The sequence below is a fragment of the Somniosus microcephalus genome, chromosome 19 (assembly GCF_052327205.1).
Source record: "Somniosus microcephalus isolate GS21.2 chromosome 19, FLI_Smic_1.0, whole genome shotgun sequence".
NCBI lineage: Eukaryota > Metazoa > Chordata > Chondrichthyes > Squaliformes > Somniosidae > Somniosus > Somniosus microcephalus.
The window spans coordinates 5,345,674-5,363,089 of NC_141005.1; the positions used below are offsets into that span (position 1 = coordinate 5,345,674).

The 17,416-nt window shown below is 46.2% G+C and overlaps 1 protein-coding gene across 1 annotated transcript in view; it reads left to right on the forward strand.

Moving 5' to 3' along the window:
• LOC147103519 (ABC-type oligopeptide transporter ABCB9-like) overlaps nt 1-17,416 on the forward strand; it is an 80,849-nt gene that overhangs the window by 8,841 nt on the left and 54,592 nt on the right. Inside the window, exons 4-5 of the mRNA XM_086011888.1 lie at nt 10,768-10,973; nt 12,180-12,377. Of these exons, the coding sequence (XP_085868014.1) occupies nt 10,768-10,973; nt 12,180-12,377 (404 nt within the window). The remainder of the gene's footprint in view (nt 1-10,767; nt 10,974-12,179; nt 12,378-17,416) is intronic.

Sequence of the window (17,416 nt, forward strand, 5' to 3'; positions counted from 1 at the left end):
ACGGGATTGGGGGTAATATTCTGACATGGATAGAGGATTGGCTATCTAACAGAAGGCAAATGTAAGAAATCACACAACACCAGGTTATAGTCCAACAGCTTTATTTGAAATCACAAGCTTTCGGAGCGCTGCTCCTTCTTCAGGTGAAGTGGAGAAATGCATAAAGACACAGCTTATATAGTCAGAGAATCATGTCAGATGCTTACAGGTAACCTTTCCAACTGCCATTTATCGCACCTCGGCAGAGAGATAATCACAGCAGTCAAAGGTGTGAATGGTGTCCAAACAGGTCAGTCAGGGAAACATTACATCAAAGAACAATGAGGTGGGGTCACAAGGGGTCAAATATTGCAGATGCTGGGGTCTGTATGAAAAACAAAAAAACAGACAAAAAACATTTTTTTTGGCTGGAAATCACAGCAGGTCCAGCCGCATCTGTGTAGAGAGAACAAGCCAATGTCGACTCGAGTCTGGATGACCCTGCATCAGGTGGGGTTACATGTAGCGTGACATGAACCCAAGATCTCGGTTAAGGCCGTCCTCATGGGTGCGGAACTTGGCTATCAGTTTCTGCTCGACGATTTTGCGTTGTCGTGTGTCTCGAAGGCCACCTTGGAGAATGCTTACCCGAAGATCGGAGGCTGAATGTCCTTGACTGCTGAAGTGTTCCCCGACTGGGAGGGAACACTCCTGCCTGGTGATTGTTGCGCGGTGTCCGTTCATCCGTTGTCGCAGTGTCTGCATGGTCTCGCCGATGTACCATGCTCCGGGGCATCCTTTCCTGCAACGTATGAGGTAGACAATGTTGGCCGAGTCACATGAGTATGTACCATGTACCTGGTGGGTGGTGTCCTCACGTGTGATGATGGTATCTGTGTTGATGATCTGGCATGTCTTGCAGAGGTTGCTGTGGCAGGGTTGTGTGGTGTCGTGGTCGCTGTTCTCCTGGAAGCTGGGTAATTTGCTGCGAACGATGGTCTGTTTGAGGTTAGGCGGCTGTTTGAAAGCGAGTAGTGGAGGCGTGGGGATGGCCTTAGCGAGGTGTTCGTCGTCATCGATGACATGTTGAAGGCTGCGAAGAACATGGCGTAGTTTCTCCGCTCCGGGGAAGTACTGGACGATGAAGGGTACTCTGTTGGTTGTGTCCCGTGTTTGTCTTCTGAGGAGGTCTATGCGATTTTTCGCTGTGGCCCGTCGGAACTGTCGATCGACGAGTCGAGCGTCATATCCCGTTCTTACAAGGGCGTCTTTCAGTGTCTGTAGGTGTCCATCGCGTTCCTCCTCGTCTGAGCAGATCCTGTGTATTCGCAGGGCTTGTCCATAGGGGATGACTTCTTTAACATGGTTAGGGTGGAAGCTGGAGAAGTGAAGCATCGTGAGGTTGTCCGTGGGCTTGCGGTAGAGTGAAGTGCTGAGGTGTCCGTCTTTGATGGAGATTCGTGTGTCCAGGAATGAGACTGATTCTGAGGAGTAGTCCATGGTGAGTTTGATGGTGGGATGGAACTTGTTGATGTTATCGTGTAGTCTTTTCAGTGATTCTTCGCCGTGGGTCCATAGGAAGAAAATGTCGTCGATGTATCTGGTGTATAGCGTTGGTTGGAGATCCTGTGCAGCGAAGAGGTCTTGCTCGAACTTGTGCATGAAGATGTTTGCGTATTGGGGTGCGAATTTGGTCCCCATGGCTGTTCCGTGTGTTTGGGTAAAGAACTGGTTGTCGAAGGTGAAGACATTGTGGTCAAGGATGAAGCGGATGAGTTGTAGGATGGCATCTGGAGATTGGCTGTTGTTGGTGTTGAGTACTGAGGCTGTCGCAGCGATGCCGTCGACAGTTCCGATTCGCACCCCAATACGCAAACATCTTCATGCACAAGTTCGAGCAAGACTTCTTCGCTGCACAGGATCTCCAACCAACGCTATACACCAGATACATCGACGACATTTTCTTCCTATGGACCCACGGCGAAGAATCACTGAAAAGACTACACGATAACATCAACAAGTTCCATCCCACCATCAAACTCACCATGGACTACTCCTCAGAATCAGTCTCATTCCTGGACACACGAATCTCCATCAAAGACGGACACCTCAGCACTTCACTCTACCGCAAGCCCACGGACAACCTCATGATGCTTCACTTCTCCAGCTTCCACCCTAACCACGTTAAAGAAGCCATCCCCTATGGACAAGCCCTGCGAATACACAGGATCTGCTCAGACGAGGAGGAACGCGATGGACACCTACAGACACTGAAAGACGCCCTTGTAAGAACGGGATATGACGCTCGACTTGTCGATCGACAGTTCCGATGGGCCACAGCGAAAAATCGCATAGACCTCCTCAGAAGACAAACACGGGACACAACCAACAGAGTACCCTTCGTCGTCCAGTACTTCCCCGGAGCGGAGAAACTACGCCATGTTCTTCGCAGCCTTCAACATGTCATCGATGACGACGAACACCTCGCTAAGGCCATCCCCACGCCTCCACTACTCGCTTTCAAACAGCCGCCTAACCTCAAACAGACCATCGTTCGCAGCAAATTACCCAGCTTCCAGGAGAACAGCGACCACGACACCACACAACCCTGCCACAGCAACCTCTGCAAGACATGCCAGATCATCAACACAGATACCATCATCACACGTGAGGACACCACCCACCAGGTACATGGTACATACTCATGTGACTCGGCCAACGTTGTCTACCTCATACGTTGCAGGAAAGGATGCCCCGGAGCATGGTACATCGGCGAGACCATGCAGGCACTGCGACAACGGATGAACGGACACCGCGCAACAATCACCAGGCAGGAGTGTTCCCTCCCAGTCGGGGAACACTTCAGCAGTCAAGGACATTCAGCCTCCGATCTTCGGGTAAGCATTCTCCAAGGTGGCCTTCGAGACACACGACAACGCAAAATCGTCGAGCAGAAACTGATAGCCAAGTTCCGCACCCATGAGGACAGCCTTAACCGAGATCTTGGGTTCATACATAAGAACATAAGAACATAAGAAATAGGAGCAGGAGTAGGCCAATCGGCCCCTCGAGCCTGCTCCACCATTCAATAAGATCATGGCTGATCTGATCCTAACCTCAAATCTTCTATCACTCTGCATCCACCAGAACCCATGTGATCTCCCGGGAGAGGCGAAAAACCAGATAAAGACCCAATGGCCAATTTGGGAGAAAAAAATCTGGGAAATTCCTCTCCGACCCATCTAGGCGATCGAAATTCTTCCAGGAGATCACTCTGTCCCTATATTTTCTACAGTACTTACCTTCTGTAAAGGCAATCTCCACCCCAGCCAGGAACAGGAATAAAACCATCTCCTGAAATCTAACAGAATTAGAACACAGTAGGAGCAGAACAAGGCTACACGGCCCCTGGGCCCACTCCACTACCCACAGGGCCATGACCATTCCGAACCTAGGCTCATGTCCAATTTCCTGCCCGCTCCCCGTAACCCTTAATTCCCTTTACTTCTAGGAAACTATCTATTTCTGTTTTGAATTTATTTAATGATGTAGCTTCCACAGCTTTCTGGGGCAGCAAATTCCACAAACCTACCACCCTCTGAGTGAAGAAGTTTCTCCTCATCTCAGTTTTGAATGAGCAGCCCCTTATTTTAAGATTATGCCCCCTAGTTCTAGTTTCACCCATCATTGGGAACATCCTCACCGCATCCACCCGATCAAGCCCCTTCACAATCTTATATGTTTCAATAAGATCGCCTCTCATTCTTCTGAACTCCAATGAGTAGAGTCCCAATCTACTCAACCTCTCCTCATATGTCCATCCCCGGGATTAACCGAGTGAACCTTCTTTGTACTGACTCGAGAGCAAGTATGTCTTTTCTTAAGTATGGACACCAAAACTGTATGCAGTATTCCAGGTGCGGCCTCACCAATACCTTGTACAACTGCAGCAATACCTCCCTGTTTTTATATTCCAACCCCCTAGCAATAAAAGCCAACATTCCATTGGCCTTCTTAATCACTTGCTGCAGCTGCATACTAACTTTTTGAGTTTCGTGCACCAGGACCCCCAGATCCCTTTGTACTACAGTACTTTCCAGTTTCTTGCCATTAAGATAATAACTTGCTCTATGATTTTTCCTGTCAAAGTGCATAACCTCACACTTTCCAGTATTGTATTCCATCTGCCAAATCTCTGCCCACTTACTTAGCCTGTCTATGTCCCTTTGCAGGTTTTTTATGTCCTCCTCACTCACTACTTTCCGTCCCATCTTTGTATCATCTGCAAACTTTGATATGTTACACTCGGTCCCCTCCTCCAAATCGTTAATATAGATTGTAAAGAGTTGGGGACCCAGCACTGACCCCTGCGGAACACCACTAGTTACTGGTTGCCAATCTGAGAACGAACCATTTATCCCAACTCTCTGCTTTCTGTTAGAGAGCCAATCCTCCACCCACGCCAGAATATTACCCCCAATCCCGTGATTTTTTATCTTGAGCAATAATCTTTTGTGTGGCACCTTGTCAAATGCCTTTTGGAAGTCTAAATACACTACGTCCACTGGTTCCCCTTTATCCACCCTGTATGTTACTTCCTCAAAAAACTCAAGCAAATTTGTTAAACATGACTTCCCCTTCATGAAACCATGCTGAGCTTGCCCTATTAAATTATGTTTATCCAAATGTCCCGTTACTGTCTCCTTAATAATGGACTCTAACATTTTACCAACCACAGATGTTAGGCTAACAGGTCTATAGTTTCCAGCCTTCTGCCTACTACCCTTTTTAAATAAGGGTGTTACATTAGCAGTTTTCCAATCTGCCGGGACCTTTGCTGAGTCCAGTGAGTTTTGGAAAATTATTACCAATGCATCCACAATCCCTACCGCTACTTCCCTCAAGACCCTAGGATGCAAGCCATCAGGTCCAGGGGATTTATCCGCCTTGAGTCCCATTATTTTACCAAGTACCACTTCCTTAGTGATTTTAATTGTATTTAGTTCCTCCCCCCCTAGAGCCCCCTGTTTGTCCAGTGTTGGGATATTCTTAGTGTCCTCTACTGTAAAGACTGATACAAAATAATTGTTCAGTGTTTTTGCCATCTCCATGTTTCCCACCATTAATTTCCCGGTCTCATCCTCTAAGGGACCAACATTTACTTTAGCCACCCTTTTTCTTTTTATATAACTATAGAAACTTTTACTGTCTGTTTTTATATTTTTTGCTAATTTACTTTCATAATCTATCTTCCCTTTCTTAATCAATCTTTTTGTTATTTTTTGCTGTCTTTTAAAGACTTCCCAATCTTCCATCCTCCCACTAGATTTGGCTACCTTATATGCCCTTGTTTTTAGTCGGATACTATCCTTAATTACTTTACTTAGCCACGGATGGCTATCTTTTCTTTTACACCCTTTTTTCCTCAGTGGAATATATTTTTTTTGGAAGTTGTAAAATAACTCCTTAAATGTACACCACTGGTCATGTACCGTCTTACCCTTTAATCTATTTTCCCAGTCCACTCTAATTAATTCCGCTCTCATACCTTCATAGTCTCCTTTATTCAAGCTCAGCACGCTTGTTTGAGATCCAACCTTCTCACCCTCTAATTGAATATGGAACTCAACCATGTTATGGTCACTCATTCCAAGGGGATCCTTTACTAGGACATTTTTAATTAATCCTGCCTCATTACACAGGACCAAATCTAAGGTTGCTTGCCCCCTGGTCGGTTCAGTTACATACTGCTCAAGAAACCCATCCCTAATACACTCAATGAACTCTTCCTCAAGGCTGCTCTGCCCAATTTGATTTGTCCAGTTAATATGATAATTAAAATCCCCCATAATTATAGCTGTTCCCTTATTACAAGCCTCAACTATTTCCTGATTAATACTCCGTCCAACAGAGTTGCAACTGTTCGGAGGCCTATAGACTACATGTCACGCTACATGTAACCCCACCTGATGCAGGGTCATCCAGACAAATGTTTTTTGTCTGTTTTTTTGTTTTTCATACAGACCCCAGCATCTGCAATATTTGACCCCTTGTGACCCCACCTCATTGTTCTTTGATGTTATGTTTCCCTGACTGACCTGTTTGGACACCATTCACACCTTTGACTGCTGTGATTATCTCTCTGCCGAGGTGCGATAAATGGCAGTTGGAAAGGTTACCTGTAAACATCTGACATGATTCTCTGACTATATAAGCTGTGTCTTTATGCATTTCTCCACTTCACCTGAAGAAGGAGCAGCGCTCCGAAAGCTTGTGATTTCAAATAAAGCTGTTGGACTATAACCTGGTGTTGTGTGATTTCTTACATTTGTCCACCCCAGTCCAACTCCGGCATCTCCACACCATAACAGAAGGCAGAGAGTTGGGATAAATGGTTCATTCTCAGACTGGCAATCAGTAACTAGTGGTGTTCCGCAGGGGTCAGTGCTGGGTCCCCAACTCTTTACAATCTATATTAACGATTTGGAGGAGGGGACCGAGTGTAACATATCAAAGTTTGCAGATGATACTAAGATGGGAGGGAAAGTAGTGAGTGAGGAGGACATAAAAAACCTGCAAGGGGACATAGACAGGCTAAATAAGTGGGCAGAGATTTGGCAGATGGAATACAATACTGGAAAGTGTGAGGTTATGCACTTTGGCAGGAAAAATCGTAGAGCAAGTTATTATCTTAATGGCAAGAAACTGGAAAGTACTGAAGTACAAAGGGATCTGGGGGTCCTGGTGCACGAAACTCAAAAGGTTAGTATGCAGGTGCAGCAAGTGATTAAGAAGGCCAATGGAATGTTGGCTTTCATTGCTAGGGGGATAGAATATAAAAATAGGGAGGTATTGCTTCAGTTGTACAAGGTATTGGTGAGACCGCACTTGGAATACTGCGTACAGTTTTGGTGTCCATACTTAAGAAAGGACATACTTGCTCTCGAGTCAGTACAAAGAAGGTTCACTCGGTTAATCCCGGGGATGGACATATGAGGAGAGGTTGAGTAGATTGGGACTCTACTCATTGGAGTTCAGAAGAATGAGAGGCGATCTTATTGAAACATATAAGATTGTGAAGGGGTTGGATCGGGTGGATGCGGGGAGGATGTTCCCGATGATGGGTGAAACTAGAACTAGGGGGCATAGTCTTAGAATAAGGGGCTGCTCTTTCAAAACTGAGATGAGGAGGAACTACTTCACTCAGAGGGTGGTAGGTTCCATGGAATATGCTGCCCCAAAAAGCTGTAGAAGCTACATCATTACATAAATTTAAAACAGAAATAGACAGTTTCCTAGAAGTAAAGGGAATTAAGGGTTACGGGGAGCGGGCAGGAATTTGGACATGAGTCTAGGTTCGGATCGGACATGGCCCTGTGGGTAGCGGAGCGGGCCCAGGGGCCGTGTAGCCTGATCCTGCTCCTATTTCATGTGTCTAATTCTGTTAGATTCAGGAGATGGTTCTGTGATAGTAGATTGGCGGTTAGGATCAGATCAGCCATGATCTTATTGAATGGCGGAGCAGGCTCGAGGGGCCGATTGGCCTACTCCTGCTCCTATTTCTTATGTTCTTTGGTTCTATTTTACCCTGGCTAGATCCCTTCGCATCCCATTGAAGTTAGCCCTATTCCAGTTTAAAAGTTTCACTCTAGATTGTTCCTTGCACCTCTCCATTGCTAATCTAAATCTTATGATACGATGATCACTTGTACCCAAGTGTTCTCCCACAGACACTTGGTCGACCTGGCCCACCTCATTCCCCAGCACCAGATCCAGCAATGCCTCCTTCCTAGTTCTGCCAATAATATACTGGTCAAGGAAATTCTGCTGAACACATTTCAGAAATTCCTCCCAGTCCTTTCCCTTTACCCTAGCATTATCCCAATCGATATTCGGGTAAGTAAAGTCCCTCAATATCACCACTATATAGCTCTTGCATATCTCTGCGATTTCCCTGCAGATTTGCTCCTCTACTTCCTTCTCACTATTTGGAGGCCTATAGAATACTCCCAATAGCGTGATCGTACCCTTTTTGCTCCTCAACTCTAACCAAATGGATTCTGTCCTTGTTCCCTCAAGAACATCCTCCCTTTCCAACACTACAATGTCTTCCTTAATCAGCACTGCCACCCCACCTCCCTTTTTTCCTTCCCTATCTTTTCTGAACACCTTGTACCCTTGAATATTAAGTGCCCAGTCCTCACCGTTTTTAAGCCACGTTTCCGTTATTGCCACAACATCATAGTGCCACATGGCTAATTGTACTTGTAGCTCACCAACCTTATTCACCACACTTTGTGCATTTATGTACATGAATTCTCAACCCATTTTTGAATTTTTAGTAGTCTTTCTTAGTCTGCTCCTATCTAATGTGGTACTGCTTCCGCCTCTAGTACTACTTTCTTCTCTAGTACTATCCAACACACTCACTCTTTTATGCACCTTCTTCCTCTTTTCTACTTCTATATGCTGGTGTCCATCCCCCTGCCAAGCTAGTTTAAACCCTCCCCAACATAACTAGCAAACCTCCCTGCAAGAATATCGGTCCTGGCTCTGTTGAGGTGTAACCCGTCCGGCTTGTACAGGTCCCAGCTCCCCAGAAATGGTCCCAATGCCTCAGGAATCTAAAGCCCTCCCTCCTGCACCATCTCTCTAGCCACGTATTCATCTATCCTCTTATTCCTGTACTCACTAGCATGTGGCACTGGGAGTAATCCGGAGATTACTACCTTTGAGGTCCTGCTTTTTAATCTCTCTCCTAGCTCCCTAAGCTCTGCCTGCAGGACCTCATCCCTCTTTCTGCCTATGTCATTGGTACCGATATGGACACGACCTCTGGCTGTTCACCCTCCCTTCTCAGAGTATCCTGCAGCCGCTCAGTGACATCCTTGACCCTGGCACCTTGGAGGCAACATACCATCCTGGAGTCACGTCTGCAGTCGCAGAAACGCCTATCTGCTCCCCTAACTATTGAATCCCCTACCACTATTGCTCTTCCACTCTTTTTCCTCCCCATCTGTGCAGCTGCGCCACCCGTGGTGCCGTGGACTTGTCTCTGGCTGCACTCCCCAGAGGAAACATCGCCCTCACCAGTACTCAGAACAGAATACTGGTCGGAGAGCGAAGTGTACTCTGGGGACTCCTGCACTACCTGCCTGGTCCTCCTATTCTGTCTGGCAGCCACCGATTTCCTCTCTGCCTGCACACTCTTAAGCGGTGGGGTGACCATCTCCTGAAATGTGCTATCCACGTAACTCTCAGCCTTGCGGATGCACCGCAGTGACTCCAGCTGCCGCTGAAGCTCCGAAACCCGGAGATCGAGTTGCTGCAGCTGACGACACTTCCTGCACATGTGGTCATCCAGGCTACGCAAAGTGTCCAGGACTTCCCCCCATGGCACAGGATGTGCACTCCATGGGACCGAGCTGCCCTGCCATGCCTCTAGTTATTAGATTTATTAACTAAAGTTTTTAGTATAACCCTCTGCCTTAGTTAAAGACCAAAAGGCTAGAGACAAAAAAAAGCGATGCTCAAAAAAAGAAATAAACTTCACCCGCTACTCACCAATCAGCTCCTTCCCTAGTGCCAATGTCACTTTTTTTATCTTTTACCCTGCCAGTACACTTTACACCTAATCACAGCCTATTACCATCTCGTCTAGCTTCTAATCTCTTTTACTTCTTTTGGTTCTTTTATTCTTTTGTCCGATCGCAGCCCTGCCTTCGATCTAGTTCCTTTTCTCTCCAGTTTTGAAGAAGGGTCAAACCCGAAACGTCAACTCAAATTTCTCTCCACGGATGTTGCCTGACTTGCTGAGTTTTTCCAGCATTTTCTGTTGTTTTTTCACTTTTTTCAATCTGATGTTACTCTTTGAATTTTGCCTCTCAGGTCCCGCTGCCCCTCCCATGCAGGTCCGCCTCCTCCAGTGTCAGGCCTCCTCTGCCGCGCTCCTTTATGGCTGCTCTGCCATCTCTCAGGTCCCGCTGCCCCTCCCATGCAGATCCGCCTCCTCCGGGGTCAGGCGTCCTCTGCCGCGCTCCTTTATGGCTGCTCTGCCTTCTCACAGGTCCCGCTGCCCCTCCCACGCAGGTCCGCCTCCTCCAGTTGTATTCCCCACATTGTATTGTAGCTCTTCAAAAGTTCTTCTTTTCTGGATAAGGTAATGGAGTGAAAACGCTGGAATCACTTAGGAAACAGATGCTGTGGTGAGGCGACTTTCTGGATGAACTAGGATGGGATTGATGGCCTTCATCATCCATATGAATTGTGTGGTCTTTTAAGTACAGAACTATGTACAACTGATAAGTGCTGAAGTACTCTTACTGCTTCAGCACAAGAGAGAGGAATTCTGGGCAAGCATACATTGCTTGGAAGGACTGGTAAATGTGAGTGTGAGAGGAATAGCGCCTGTGTTGCCACCCCAAGAAGCTCACTAGTGACATCACTCTACGTGTGGACATGCATGAGAGCCTTTGTGTGTCTGTATGTGCGCAATTGTGTGTGTCTCTGTGTTTTGTTATTGGCCTCTGAGCTTAGTTAAATGATATTAGCCACGAGTACATTAAGCTTAGGAGCAGGTAGTACTAGGCAGTAGATGCTGCAGTTACTCGGAACAGGTCTGTTCACATGACCAACAGAAAGAGAACAAGCACCAGTACCTGGCACTAACTGATTGGTTTAGTTTGTTGTTGGCCCCCTACACAATTTCAAACACACAGACGAATTTTGTTTCCATTGAATTGAAAAGGAAATCCACTTTATGGTAATCCAATCTGGTTACTGTTACAGGGGAAATCACATCTCGTCTGACCTCTGATGCAACGGTAGTGAGTGACATCATCTCGCAGAATGTGATCTTATTTTTACGGTACTTGACAAAAGCTTTAGGAATATCCATCTTCATGATCGTCCTGTCCTGGAGGCTCTCCTTGCTTTCATTCATAGAAGTTCCAATATTGTTAATATTTTCAACAGTGTATGGGAAACATTACAAGGTACGTTCTAGCACAAATGCACTTCATCACAAAATAAATGCACGTGAATTCAGAAGCTCCATTTTGCCATCTGGCTTGGTACATTATCGTGTGTCATTGTAGCTGCTCAACTCTCAGCTAAGATTCTGACCCAATATCCTCTCCATCACAAACACTACCTACTTCCACCCATGTCCCTACCTCAGCCCATCTGTCGCTGAAACCCTCATTTAGGCCTGTCACCACCAATGTTCTTGTCTGGCTTCCTACCCTTAAACACTCTGTCCTGTACAGCATGGTCACATCGGTTGATAGATCACCCCTCCCTGGAAAGCCTGAAAAGAAACCTGGGAGTGAGACCTATGCTGCCAGACAGGAGGGAACTTTGGAGATAAATCCACCATATGCAATCTAGTGCACAAGGGCCAGTTCAAACACTGGGCATATATAGGTAATGTGCCACATTATGACATTACATTTACACCTGACTCTGATGGAGTAGTTTTATTCTGGCATTTCTATTGTACTCCTGTTTAATCCAGATTGAAGATGGTTTAATCTGAAACAAAATCAAAACATTCTGTTCATGCTAAATTGAATTAAAATAACGAGAATGTGGCAGAGAGTTTATGTTAACTCGTCAATCCCCTGTGGCATTGTACACAGGGTTTCAAGACCAAGTCGTTTTCAGGTGAAGTGGGATTTGAGGGTGGGGAATAATTGGATCAGGACCACAGATACTTCAGTCCCCATTTTAAAGTCATACATTCAATCCTTAGTTTTATATAATAGTTCAATTTTATATTATTATTTGTAGCTAAATTACAAAAACTTACGGCAGTTTGGGAAACAGAAATAAAATTGGTTGGAGCTTAGGCGTGTCTCTGCAGTATAGGCTGAACAGCTGGGAGTTACAAAAACTGAGGCACTGCTGCACTGCCTCTGGTAGGAAAGTATAATTACAGCATGACAAGCTTACATAGGCCGTTTCCACTATAACTGCGGACATAGGAATTTATAACGGGAAAAAGTTGACATAAAAGTGTAACATGAATGTGACAACAGGAAGTCAAGTTCTGTAAATAGCAAGTGTGTCAAGAAGGTTTTCAATATACTACAGATTGATATGAACAGATGTTTATTTAATACTTCTTTGGAAAATTATATTGTCACCTAAAAGTTTCACATTCTAGTAATTTACTAACCGATTTTGCTTTCTTTCCTTAGAAACTAGCCAGACAGGTTCAGGATGCTTTAGCAAATGCCAACAATGTAGCAGAGGAGACCATCTCATGCATAAGAACAGTGCGCAGTTTTGCTAATGAGGAAGTAGAAGCTAGCTTTTACAATGAGCAGCTGAGGTTCATGTATAACCTGAACAAGAAGCAAGCTTTGGCAATGGCCTGTTTTACTTGGGGCAACAGGGTAAGAAACAATTTGTGTATTCGTTACCTAGTTCGTGCATTAAGTTTCACAAATTCAACATGGAATTAGCAGGTGAAACCAATTTGTATATTCCTAGAGGAAATGATACGCACTAACCTGAGCTCAAGCCCACACTTTATTATCACCCATGTAACGGTGTACGTACTTGAACATCAACACATTTGGAACCTTTGCTTACTAAATGTCTCTTTACAGCTTTGAAAACATTCAAATATTTTCTAGTACATAGCAATCATTCAGTAACACTAGATCTTCAGTGGTGCTGAACACGGGGAGTGAAGACCAAATGTAATCTTCAACTGAAGTGGGGTTTCAGGTCAGGGTTTAACTCGACCACATCACAGACCTACTTCTGTACCCAGTTTAAAGGTATACAGAATCATAGAATAGTACAGCACAGAAGGAGGCCATTTGGCCCATCGAGTCTGTGCCGGCTCTTCGAAGAGCAATCAGTTAGTCCTGCACCCCTGCTCTTTCCCCATATCAATGTTCCCTCTAATGCTTTTTTTTAAAAACTGAGCAGGCCACGAACCCCTTTAAAGCACAACCTTTTCGGTTCATGGGCAAATTTTACTACAACAACAACTTTTACAATGACAGCTACTTAAAAGTATATAAACAGTAATGCCATATTGCCACCCCACTGTCTCAATTCATGAGACAATCAGACAAGTTTCTATACAAGTTTAACATAACTTCTCTGCTTTTCAATTCTATCCCTCTAGAAACGAACACCAATGCTTTATTTGCACTTTTATGGCTTTTTTAACCTGCGTTGCTACTTTTAATGATTTGTGAATCTATACCCCTAGATCCCTTTGCACCTCTAGCCCATTTAGACTCTTAGGGCTCGATTTTAATAGCCCTGAGGAGGCAGGTTTGGAGGCGGGTCTGTAGCAAAAATTGGAAAAAATGGCTTCAGACTGTAAAGTCTGTGGGTTGTGCAGTTAATAAATACACAGACTTCAGAAGTAACAAACAAACAGGTCTTTACTATTCGAAGGTCTGGGCGAATCTGCCCCAGCAATCATGCCACAACATTTATATACTGGTGTGGCCACTATCGGTATTACAGTATACAGAAGCCAAACAAATAGTGCCACACCTAAAGTAGTTCCCTTAAAGGTGAACGGTTACATTCAATAGTTCCCTTAAAGATAGACGGGTACATACACTACAATCCTCCCTTTTTAGCTTATTACTTACAGAGTCCCCGTTAAACATACATATCTTCAAATTCCTATAAAACAAATTACAGATATAATCTCGGTGGAGTCAATGTCATATAAAACAATTTACAAATATAATCTCGGTGGAAACAGTTCACAGGTTCAGTCTCTGCGGAAACAGTTCATAGATTCAGTCTCTGATCTTGACTCATTTCGAACAACATTTCGTTGGTGTAGCCGGTTCACCTGGCTAGCGTGACTCCTCCATAGCCTTTTTCTTGACGTAACAGCTTGAACTTTCGTCCTGTTGAACCAGCAGTGCGGACTTTTACAACCAACTGGCTGTCTTGACATTTTCCAGTTTTTCAACTAATTTAGCTCCTTTCGTAATGTCCCGCCTGGAATGGTAGAAGTGCTAATATTTTAGACAGTTATTATCTTCTGCTTCTTCTTTTTCTTTTCTGCCTTTTTGAAACTCTCGGAGCTCCTTTCTCGGCTGCCAGCTGTAGCGCCACCAACTCTCTATATTCCTTAGACCTTAAGTGCTTCATCCGGATTTCAGCACTTTGAGAGTTTTCATCACAAGCTGGGCAGACCACATCCTCGTAATATTCAGTGTCACTCAACAGGTCATGGTAATATTCAGGTTCGTCCTGAGTTAGGCCAGCGAGAGAGACTTCTTCTTCCTCCTCACCCGTCTGGACGTTAGCTGACGGTGGTTCCTTCCCTAAACATCTTTCTTGAAAAGCCTTCTTCATGCATTCATATTCATCCCGCTCTTCCTGGGTTATCTGCCATTCCTTCACGACGGACCTCATTTGTGAGTTCAATACCTTCCTTTCCATCGGTAATTGCGTTATCAGGCTATTTAACCCTATAGTGTATGTACCCGTCTACCTTTAAGGGAACTATTGAATGTAACCGTTCACCTTTAAGGGAACTACTTTAGGTGTGGCACTATTTGTTTGGCTTCTGTATGCTGTAATACCGATAATGACCACACCAGTATATAAGTGTTGTAGCAGGATTTCTGGGGCAGATTCGCCCGGACCTTCGAATAGTAAAGACCTGTTTTGTTTGTTACTTCTGAAGTCTGTGTATTTATTAACTGCACAACCCACAGACTTTACAGTGGCGACAAGTCCGATCGTACCCTGCGGCAAGATTACCAAAGCAAGAAGAGCGTCGAAGAGAGGCAACCGCCCTCGTCGTGCTGCTGGAAGAAAACACGAGGCTGCAGCAGGAGAGAGGTGGAAGACTTTAGCAACAAAAGCTTCCATTAGCAACAGGCACTGACTACCCTTCTACCACGGTACAGAGTGAGCCGATCAGCAGGGAACAAGGCGGCCGAAGAGACTGTGAGTAGGGGAAGGTGTAGAAGTATCCGGAGGAAATAGGGCAGAGCACTCGACCTCGGTCGAGGGGGAGCTGTGCCGGCCAAAAGTCGGGTCCAACGGCGTCGGGTGACAGCCGGACCGCGATCGGCGGGAAAAATCCGGGCAGCGACCGCAGCCACGAAGCGCTGAGCCTGCGAGTAGGCGCGGGAAGAGAAACCCAGCCGCAGCCGGGGAGGGAAACACCGGTCTGCGAGAGGGCTGGGGAGGCGAACGGGAACCGTGCGGGTGAGAGCCGGGTGCGGAGAGAGAGACTGCGAGGAGCCAGTCCAGCGGCTGAGCTGTTCTCCACCAACGGGGTACTCAGAGCCGGCAAAACCGAACGTGCGGGAGTGGGTGAGAGACACAGCCGAAAACGGGGTGAGAGACTGCACGAGAGCCAGTCCAGCGGCTGACCTGTTCTCCACCAACGGGGTACCCAGGGCCGGTAGCACCGAACGCGCGGGTGAGGGAGCGACAGAGCCGGGTACGGAGAGAGAGACTGCGCGAGAGCCAGTCCAGCGGCTGAACTGTCCTCCGTTAACGGGGTGTACCCAGCGCCGGTTGGGCCGTGCGGTCGGGAGGAAAAGACATAGCCGAGTAAGGGGAGCTGCGCGGAAGCCAGCCAGCGGCTGAACCTGTCCGCTGTGGGGGAAGTGTACCCCTTCCACCGGGAAGAAACGCGGGAAGCCGCCATTAGGCGGGGAAGACGCCAGAAGCGGGAAACCGCCATTGAAGTGGGCGGGGCGAGAAAGGAAGAGCGGGAAAACCGCCATCTTGATTGACATACCGCCATTGAAGTGGGCGGGGAGAGAAGGAAAGAGCGGGAAACCGCCGATTTCGCGGGAAAACCGCCATCTTAGAAACAAACAAATAAATAAGAATACTTAAAGAAATACTGGTGCTGCTCCCAAGGGAAGAAAAATGCCTAAGCGAGGGAATATTAACGACTTTAATTCTGAAATAGAAGACTGGGCCACGTACGTGGAACGCATCGAGATCTACTGTGAAGCCAACAAAATAGAGGAAGACGACAAGGCGATAACATTGTTAAACTCGATGGGCGCAAAGACATACGGGCTCTTGAAGGATTTACTAGCACCAGCTAAACCGGCGGATCAGTCTTTCGAAGAGATTGTGGTTGTTCTGAAGGACCACTTGCACCCCATACCGTTGATGTTGGCTGAACGATTCAAATTCTATGCAAGAACGCAACGGAAAGACGAAAACAACGCAGAATACTTGGTCGAACTGCGTAGGCTAGCGAAATACTGCCAGTTCGGAGGGAATCTGACAGAGGCACTGCGAGACAAGTTCGCAGGTGGATTGTCCAAGGAAGGGACGCAAAAGCGCCTACTAGAAGAGAACGACCTTACACTTGACAGGGCTGTCCTTATAGCCGCATCACACGAAGCCGCAGCGAAAGGAACGGCGGAAATGCAACTAAAGGCGGCGGCGCTCGGGGTGGACCAAATTACCTCGAGTACAACAAAATGCTATCGTTGTGGGAAGACAACACACAACCAAAATCAATGCTGGTTTAAGAACCAAGAATGTAGGAAATGTGGCAAACTGGGTCACATCGCTAAGGTATGCCGGTCAGGGAAGAAGACCAACAACCAAAGGAAGCCATCACAAGAAAAGTACAACAAGGTATACAAGGGGGCTGAGAAGAGTTCAGACGAACAGAATCCAGACTCAGATCCAAACGGCCAGGAGCTGGGTAGTCTGAGTATCCACCATGTGAGTAAGGAAGCTGACCTACAAACTATCTGGGTCATGCTAAAAATAGCTGGAGTCCAAGTGAAAATGGAGTTGGACACTGGATCAGCTGTATCAGTCATAAATCGAGGGGATTACCACCGGCTATTCTCACACATACCCTTAAGAGATACCAAGTTCGTATTGCAGACATACACGGGGCATAAAGTATACCCCATGGGAAAAATAAGAGTCAAGGTGAGAGATAGGGGTAAAGAACACCCAAGAATGAACTTGTATGTGCTACATGAGGGAGGACCACCACTTCTAGGACGGGAGTGGATCAAGAAAATAGACATGGAATGGCACTACCAACAAGCAATGATGAGTGAGGACTCGGTGCAGACAAGCAGCTCAGACTCTGAGCCGGAAGACGATAAGTCCAGCCCACGTATGAAAAACAAGGTTAACATGAACTCACTGACTAAGGTTGGAAAAACGATGGCGTGCATAAAGACAGAGAATTCTGAGTCTGTTCAAGTCACAGACATATGCATTACGGAGGAACACCGAGCTCGAACTCAACGTTATTTCAAAGTACGACAACAATTCGAACAATTAAGTTACCGTCTCGTACAGGAGATGAAAACAATGAAAAAGTTCTATGACACCGAATGGGAGAGTCTGGAAAGACAACAGAACCTGCTGGCTCAAGCAGAGAGCGACCATAGAGCCATCGTGACCAATTACCGATCACACCTCCCTTATGATGTTC